The sequence below is a fragment of the Oncorhynchus mykiss genome, chromosome 15, assembly GCF_013265735.2.
Source record: "Oncorhynchus mykiss isolate Arlee chromosome 15, USDA_OmykA_1.1, whole genome shotgun sequence".
NCBI classification, from domain to species: Eukaryota; Metazoa; Chordata; class Actinopteri; order Salmoniformes; family Salmonidae; genus Oncorhynchus; species Oncorhynchus mykiss.
Window position 1 is genome coordinate 15,899,051 of NC_048579.1, and position 9,584 is coordinate 15,908,634.

At 39.6% G+C, this 9,584-nt stretch overlaps 1 protein-coding gene across 2 annotated transcripts; it reads right to left on the reverse strand.

Annotated features, from left to right (window-relative positions):
* Positions 1-1,429: 1,429 nt before the first annotated feature.
* On the reverse strand, positions 1,430-5,292 carry LOC110489694 (transcription factor 24). 2 transcript variants are annotated; one of them, XM_021562463.2, is made up of 3 exons: positions 5,051-5,292; positions 3,713-4,175; positions 1,430-3,233 (listed from the first exon to the last, which is right to left on the reverse strand). In XM_021562463.2, exons 2-3 carry the CDS (start codon positions 4,154-4,156, stop codon positions 3,126-3,128), a joined length of 552 nt encoding a protein of 183 aa, XP_021418138.1. In that variant the 5' UTR covers positions 4,157-4,175; positions 5,051-5,292; the 3' UTR covers positions 1,430-3,125. The 2 variants fall into 2 exon arrangements, with proteins under 2 accessions (XP_021418138.1, XP_021418137.1); XM_021562462.2 differs by lacking the exon at positions 5,051-5,292 and having other exon boundaries at positions 3,713-5,018.
* Positions 5,293-9,584: the final 4,292 nt, after the last annotated feature.

Below are 9,584 nucleotides of genomic sequence, written 5' to 3' on the forward strand. Positions count from 1 at the left end.
CGCGATCACCAACACTGGACAATTGAGGAGTGGAAAAACATTGCCTTAGTCCAATTAATCCCTGTTCCTGTTGCGTCATGCTGAAGGCAGTCAGGATTTGGTGTAAACAGCATGAAACCATGGCCCCATCCTGCCTAGTGTCATCGGTACAGGCTGGTGGCAGTGGTGTAGTGGTGTGGGGGATGTTTTCCTGGCACACGTTAGGTCCCATGACACCAATTGTAGCAAATTGTATCAATTGTACCTTGATACCAAACGTTGGAATGTTTCTGACACCTTGTAGAATCCATTCCCTTGAAGAATTCAGGCTGTTCTGGAGGCAAAGGGGGTCCAACTCGATAGTATACTGAAAAAATATATAAATGTAACATGCAAAAATTGAGTTACAGTTATTCTCCTGTTTTTTTCTAGTATTACATTGTTACTGATTATTGCATTTTGGGGTTTTGAGTTTGCAAGAAAGGCATTTCACTGTACTTGTGCATGTGACATTAACTTGAAATCAGTCAATTGAAATAAATCTATGGATTTCACATGATTTGGCGGGGACGCAGCCATGGGAGGGCATAGGCCAATCAGAATTATTTTTTTCCTCACTAAAGGGCTTTATTACAGACAGAAATACTCCTCAGTTTCATCAGCAGTCCAGGTGGCTGTTTTCAGACAATCCTGTAGGCGAAGAAGCTGAATGTGGAGGTCTTGGGCTGGCGTGGTTACACGTGGTCTGTGGTTGTACATACTGCCAAATTCTCTAAAACGACATTGGAGGTGGTTTATGGTAGAGAAATTAACATTAAATTCTCTGGCAACAGTTCTGGTGGACATTCCTGCAGTCTGCATGACAATTGCACGCTCCCTCAAAACTTGAGACATCTGTGGCACTGTGTTGTGACAACTGCATAAAAAAAAAATATTATCCCAACACAAGGTGCACCTGTGTAATGATCATGCAGTTTAATCAGCTTCTTAATATGCCACACCTGTCAGGTGGATGGATTATCTTGGCAACGGTAAAGATTTCACTTGACTGGGCAGGGGCGCAGCCATGGGTTGGCCTGGGAGGGAATAGGCCCACCCACTGGGGAGCCAGGCCCAGCCAGTCAGAATGAGGTTTTCACCACAAAATGGCTTTATTACAGACATGTTTCATCAGCTGTCTGGATGGCTAATCTCAGACGATCACGCAGGCGAGGTTACACGTGGTCTGAGGTTGTGAGGCCGGTTGGACGTACTTCTAAATTCTCAAACGACGGAGAGAAATGAACATTGACTTATCTGGCAACAGCTCTGGTGGATATTCCTGCAGTCAGCATGCCAATTCCACGCTCCCTCAACTTGAGACATCTGTGGCATTGGGTTGTGACAACTGCACATTTGTGTTGTTTTAAAAAAAAATCCCCAGCACAAGGTGCACCTGTGTGATGTGCATGCTGTTTAATCAGCTTCTTGATATGTCACACCTGTCAGGTGAATAGCTTATCTTGGCAAAAGAGAAATGCTCACTAACAGGGATGTAAACAAATTGGTGCACAAAATTTGATAGGAATGGACATTTTCTGGGATCTTTTATTTCAGCTCATGAAACATGGGGCCAACACTTTGTTGTGTTTATATTTTTGTTCAGTATAGATGAGTGTACCTAATAAACTGGCTACTGATTGTATATGAAACACAGGGAAATCAATTGTTTTACTCCACTGGGCCTTTAAACCCATAACTATCAGTTTTTCTTTTGAATATTGTGCTAAGTTTCCAATTTGCACATTTCAGAAGTGTAACAGTGTCTGAGTAGCCTACATAAAAGTGCACTTTCTAAATTGATCTCTGAACATTCGATATCAACTTCATAAAGCTAAAATTCTCAAAAGTTATGCTTTGGTTTAACGGGATAGTTTGGGATTTTGGCAATGAGGCTTACTTAAAACTGAACACAGAGACATACAAATTATATCCAGTTCATCTGACTCTCGGGAAGTAGATACATTTTTTAAAATTAATTGCCCAAATCCCGAACATTCCCTTTAATAGAAGTGGCCTCTTGCCGAGTTGAAAACAACTGGGAGGTCAAATCATGACTTCAGTGATCTTCAGCTCGGGAAGTCCGAGCTCTAGAAAAGGCCCGACCTCCCGAGTTGGAATTCGGAATTGGATGACGTTCAAATCGATTTCCCAGTCAGAGCTAGTTTTTTTCCGAGTTCCCAGTTGTTTTGAACACACTGAAGTCGGAATTCAGAGATTTCCGCGTTCCCAGTTCCCATTGTTTTGAATTCGGTATCTGGACACACTATACACCACACTGAAAGAGTCACTACCATTTTGAATAGACTTAGGGCCCATTCCACAATATGTGCCTTGAAATGCATTAACATGTATTGTAATTAGGAGTTTGTTGTGGTTGCAAAATTGTGCATTTGTGTAAAATATATATCTGACTGCAAAAAATGAATGTCAACTCATAATTCCCTTTTCATGCAAATAATCAAATGGAATCCCTCTTGATTGTTAAGAGATAAAACTGGACTTAAATGACAGAACATGATTATTTAGGCCACTTAGAACAAATACATCTCAGTAAACTTATTTACAACCGATGGAATGGGAGACATGTCTTATTTCTATTCCTCAAGTCATTATCAAAACACTGATGAAGATGAAGAGGCTCCTACCACTGTTGAGATTCTGACAGATCACTTCACATGACAGATGTTAAGTTATTCACACATGCATTTAGTGCAAATGTTCATTTCACCAGACACGGAATTTCTAAAAAGTACACATACACACGTTAATATCTCCAACAGGCACAGAACAGCAGAGCAGAAACACAGCATGGCCAAAATAAGAGCAACAATATTCAGGCTTTCTCAGATTTTATATACATAATCACATAATATATTAATTTACAATGTGTTTCTACTATTGAAAGAGTCGTGACTGTCTCCTTTACATGAAAATACTGAAGTCGAAAGCAGAGACTTCAGTTGTTTGATAAATAAAAAATAATAAGCACTGTCAGATGACGAATCTGCTGTCCATTTCATAAGTCCTCATTGGTGGATTTAGCTGAAAGAGTCTTACTAATTAATGGTCGTCTGAATTAGAAGTCCCTTATGCCGTGGATAGATTTATGTCTGCGAGGTCGACGATGATGCGCCTTGATTTTCTGTCGGTTTTGAATTGTTCAGAAACTGACCGCTGGCGCCGACGTATAACCTGGATCGCATTGGCCACTTCTGTTAAGATAAAAAGATAACAAATCATTTAGTGAGTGCAGTTAACTGATTTCAATGCACCTGAAAATATAATTAAGAAATGAAGAAACAAATATGTTGCTAAGTTTATTTTAAGTAATTATTCAGTTGAACACACATACATTAAGCAATATATTAATTTAAATTTTTAATTTTACACAATTTATGGTGCAAATTGGTGCTTTCAATTACCAATAATAGCCATTCCTCTCTGTATAATTGTATTAAACATAATAGGAAGCCTACTCATTTTAAAGATCTGTGTAATATAAAAAGTTGTGCAATGATGGCTAAATGCATTTTATGCATGTATGATTGATAATTGTTAGCCAAATATTTTTTTTTATTATCATGTGGTATATCGAATAGAGCTGAGACACAATTATCACACACTTTGTCAGGTTAGTTTCAAATGGAATTTCGATATCAATTCAACGTCAAAATGTGTTGGGCCTACTTACTTTCACAGGGTGCAGGTAACCTTCACCTTTCAGCGAGTGTAAGGCCTCTGTTTGTCTATTGCTCTCTCCCTCCTCCATCCCCTCCTCTTGCAAGGTCCGAGTCAGATGGGCAATATACGTGGTGGCCAAAATCAACACGTCGAGCTTGGACAGTTTTGTGTCCGGTGGCACCGACGGAAGAGTCCTCTGTAGCTCCAGGAATGCGCTTCTCAGGGTCTGCACTCGACTCCTCTCCCGTGCTGCGTTGGCTGCTGCCGGTCGCCCTCTGCCACCGAGCCCACCGGCCTGGACCACCCTGGAGTGCTGCAGGGCCTCCGGACGCCGACTGTCGATGGTCAGCATGTCAGGACTGGGGCTGGAGCTGGGGCTAGACGTGGGACTCTCATCCATAACTGTCACTGGGCCATTTCCACTATCCATGCGTATCGTCTGTCTTCCAACCATATAGGGAGCACTTATAAACCTGACGGGTAACATATGTCTTGTTGATGAATGCACATTTTCACTTGCCTATTAATTACATAAACAAACTGAAAATGCCAAGACTGTAATTGAAACAAAAAAAATATGTATTACATATTTTATAATAAGCCTACATTAGCCTACAGATATAGTACAAGTTTATGTAGGTCTATTGACCAGTGTGCGCAAATGCATTGAAATTATCTGCAACAGGCCAAGTTAGTTGCTGAACATAAATGAAGGCAGGCATATCAAATCCTCACCCTTGTCTTGAACTGTGCGCATTTTGAACTTGTGTATAAACACGCCGTTGAATATTTAGGCATTTTGAAAAAGATTAATGCTAAAATAGTATTGCAACAAATTCTGTATCCAATTAGGCCTATTGAGTAAACTTAAATTTGCAATACCCATATAAAGCATTCATTGCGCATATTGGCAACATGTACTTAATCAACATGCAATAAAAACATTACTAAATTGTTGTGAAGAATGTCAATCAAATATCAAAGAAAATATAATCACATGTTATTGTTCCTTCATTATTGCAATAAAGCATTTGAAAAAGAATTATACTGAGACCCACGTGTGTTAACCTTGACCTAAGAAGGCTGCTTTCCCAAGTTTAATTTGACATAAGAATGTGAAACATATAATATATAGTTCTATGGCGGTTGCGTCATTATTTGGTGTGGTGCAGACTCATGTAAATAATACCAATTATCGTGCAAGTTCCATCACCATCATTAAATATGTTTACATAACTGACTGTGCTTGATGGTGTTATCAAGAAATCAAAACACCTCATAACCCTCTGAAAATAATATTACTTTGAATGTATTCCAAGCCATGTCTATGAAAATAAGGAGAACTTACCTTAAAATTTCCCCAAAAACGCCGCCTTGAGTAACGACATCAAGGCAATGCAGAGAGGTATCGTGCACCGCACAGACTCCACTGCTGCTACAGTAGGAGGTGGAGAAAAGTAGCCCTGCCGCTCCAAGTACAGATAATCTTTATAAAGAGGCGCGGCCGCGGAAAAAGGTGCGCAGTGGTCCGCGTCTATGCGTGCTCACCTGAGTGTGTGCTTAAAACTCTCAGGAGCTTCTAATTTATTGGATACCCAAAGAGCTGACAACTCTTAGACTCCGGAGTAATTAATCATAAGCCCTTAAGACTGCCTGGCAGTGGGAGAGACTCTGCTCTTTCCCTTTCACAACTTGTTTGTGTCAGAGGGGAGAGAGAAGTGACCCCTTTTCAACACCAGAGGCAGCATTTTTTCTAGCGAACACCATTTTGGGGACGGTATTTCTCTCAAAACCATATATATGTGAGCAAACCATGTATTTTTTGTCATATTATGGTCACGTCAATAAAGAGAGGTCATCTGTATTATTACGTTGATATGGGTCGTCAACTGGTATACCTGCCTTTCTACCCAAGTGCTCGGTCACTGCTTTGCTTTCTAAAGGCTTCAAGGGGGCTATATCAGGTACATGCCCAAATAAACAGTCCCTAATATTTTGGTGCTAATGTTGCAGACGCCAATGGTTGCAGCAGACCATGATGACAAGATGACTAGAGGGTAAGGTGATATGCAAAATTGACTAATTGCCAGGGTGCCTTGAGTTGCAGGTAGAAAAATAGTCTGATTTCCATGAAACAGCTAGGGCTAATAAACAAACTTTGAACAATGCAATCAACACAGGCCTACATGAGGAAATACTTGCGACACATAAATTAATCACTGATTTCCAGGGTCCGCAAACGGAGATGTCGGCAAATGAATGATTGCAATTATTCATAATATAGGCTATATCCTTAGACGGTTCTTAATAAACATTATTTTTGTTAGGATGGAGTAACAGAATTGCTTCGGGGAGGACCACTAATTATGAGGCAGAGCAAAAAGGGTTAAGTAAGCTTCGTTCCCTAATTACCCCACATCTTTCAGGGGTTATACTTCGACATACTTTAAAAAGCCCATTTAGACGTGCGGAGGGAATTTAGACAGGGACTTATAGCATACAATAACCAACCCAATATCACTCCTAACTCGGCGAGGATTTGTTGTGTTGGCTGTGTTGTGTTGGAGGATTATTTCCACATTATGAGAGAGGGACTGCAGGCAATATGCAATTAATATGTCCTTTGCTACCGCTCAGCATGCGGTACCGATGCACGAATGGAACCAACAGGACCCTGAACAGCTTCTACCCGAAGACACAAGGCTGCTAAATAGTTAGTTAAATCGCTAACCAAACAGCTTCTACCCGAAGACACAAGGCTGCTAAATAGTTAGTTAAATCGTTAACCAAACAGCTTCCCAGACTACCTTCATTGACCCCGTTTGCAAATGTTTTTACTCATCACAACCGTTGCTGCAATACTGTTAACTAGCTCTCACTTTATTACATGTACAGTGCATATCTACCTCAATTACCTCGTACCCCTGCGCCTCTACTCGGTACTGGTACCTCATGTATATAGCCACGTTATCTTTACTCATTGTGTATTTATTCAAACTTTTTTATTGCGTGTTATTATTTTTCTATTATTTCTCTATTTTCTCTCTGCATTGTTGGGAAGGGCCCGTTAGTAAGCATTTCACTGTTGTTCACGAAGCATGTGAAGAATACAATTTGATGCTCTAAAATTACTTTTTTTTGTTTTTTAGTAAGTATTGATCAATTAACCAAGGCTTCTGTTGAAATGAAAACATTCACAATTTATTATACAATAATCTTATAAATGACAATGGTGCGCAATCAAGTGCATATCTCCCGAGTGGCGCAGCGGTCTAAGGTACTGTGCTAGAGGCGTCACTACAGACACCCTGGTTCGAAAACATAGGGCTGCACACAATTGGCCCAGCGTCATCCAGGTTTGACCGGTATAGGCCGTAATTGTAAATAATCATTTGTTCTTAACTGACTTGCCTAGTTATTTATTTATTTATTTATCTGACATCATTACATACCGTCGGTGTCCCACAAAACATGTCCTTTACACAACGGGAACAGACAAAATAGACTGCCAAAGACACCAGATAGTAACAACTCAAATTGAAGCTATTCCAAGTGATTTATTTGGAATAAAACAAATTCAGATTGGATTTATTCGATATAGAGTTATGGGATATAACTTCCCAAATTGGTGATGTTATTTGAAAAATCAAATTTAAAACAATTATAAAGTGAAATTGAGACTTTCCAGCATGGACACACCATAGGAAAACACCCTTATTTGGCATTCAGGGGAATTCATAAATAAACACATCGCACTCTAAAGTCTTACACTCCAAAATCCAGGTATTTTAAACATTCCTATCAAGTACACTTAGGTACACACAACAAACAGGCAAAACCAACTATCATTGATGTACAAAATATTTAAAAAACGAAATTACCTTTATTTACACTGCAAGACATAAAACAGAATAATTGTTGTCACTTTTCAACAGGGCAAATATTGGCGAGTATAATTTCAATAGACTCCATTGCCATGGGCAAAGAGTGCAGGTAGTAGATATACAGTACCATGCATAAAGTGCCTCTACCACAGTCCATCAGTCACTAACAGTAGACTCCTTCCTAGTGAGCGTTTTAGGGGTCAGGTCCGCTCAGGTCCGCTCCTGATGTGTGACGACAGCAGTCTTAGGCTATGTGCTGTGTACAAGGTAAGGGTCAGACGTGAGAGGGTCATCAGAGTGTGTGTGTGTGTGTGTGTGTGTGTGTGTGTTAGCGGAGCTGGCATGTCAGACTTTCTTCAGGTTCCGTGGCCTGGGAGAACCGAGAGAAAGCTGACCAGTAAGTGATCATCAACCTCTTTAATGTTGTATAAGTGGCATATGTTTAAGTAGGATATGGTATGAAAAAGTATCAAGCAATGTATATTAAAGAGAAAGCCACTGTATAAACTTTTTATAGTGTACTGATGGTCAACCCCAGGCCGACAGCAGGGAAGAAAAGTGTTTATTTGCTATTTTATTTTTTTGACAAATAGCAGGCCATTCGTGAAGCATGTATACAAAAGGAAACAAACAGTTAAGTGAAACATGTTGATGTTTAAATCACTTATACCAACTAAATACACGTTCTTATTCAAACATACATTTGGCTCTCATTTTTGTATGAATGAATGAAGAAATAAATCAATTATCAAACATGGGTGGGAAGAGCCACTGTATTCTAAATCTGTTATATTGAACAGTCTAAAAACACTGACTGTTTCCGCAATTTTGTGTCCCATATGGATGTATTAAAAAACGGTACTAATAAATGACCAAAGAGACCATTTCATTGATTGTATTGGTGACAGGCAATGATGATATCTTGATCTGAAACCTTTGCTGCTGCTGCCACTTTATCTTCCTACTTTTCCACTACAGTACTGTTTCCCCTTTTAAAGGCCATTTTTCTTTCTTTTTGACCATTTTACTTTTACATTTACAAACAAACACAGTAAGGTACTTAAATTGTTCCCCGGAAATGATTTTGAGATGTAATTTGTTTTTTTTTAAACGACTGCATTGGACCTTTAATAAATATGCAACATCCAGCAAGATTTTGACTCGCTCAATCTCTTTTTCATGAATGTTTCATATGGACGATAGGAATATACAGTGGGGCAAAAAAGTATTTAGTTAGCCACCAATTGTGCAAGTTCTCCCACTTAAAAAGATGAGAGAGGCCTGTAAGTTTCATCATAGGTACACTTCAACTATGAGAAAAAAAATCCAGAAAATCACATTGTAGGATTTTTAATTAATTTATTTGCAAATTATGGTGGAAAATAAGTATTTGGTCAATAACAAAAGTTTATCTCAATACTTTGTTATATACCCTTTGTTGGCAATGACAGAGGTCAAACGTTTTCTGTAAGTCTTCACACGGTTTTCACACACTGTTGCTGGTATTTTGGCCCATTCCTCCATGCAGATCTCCTCTAGAGCAGTGATGTTTTGGGGCTGTTGCTGGGCAACACTGACTTTCAACTCCCTCCAAATATTTTCTATGGGGTTGAGATCTGGAGACGTTTCATCTTCAATGCCCTTGCTGATGGAAGGAGGTTTTCACTCAAAATCTCACGATACATGGCCCCATTCATTCTTTCCTTTACACGGATCAGTCGTCCTGGTCCCTTTGCAGAAAAACAGCCCCAAAGCATGATGTTTCCACCCCCATGCTTCACAGTAGGTATGGTGTTCTTTGGATGCAACTCAGCATTCTTTGTCCTCCAAACACAATGAGTTGAGTTTTTACCAAAAAGTTATATTTTGGTTTCATCTGACCATATGACATTCTCCCAATCTTCTTCTGGATCATCCAAATGCTCTCTAGCAAACTTCAGACGGGCCTGGACATGTACTGGCTTAAGCAGGGGGACACATCTGGCACTGCAGGATTTG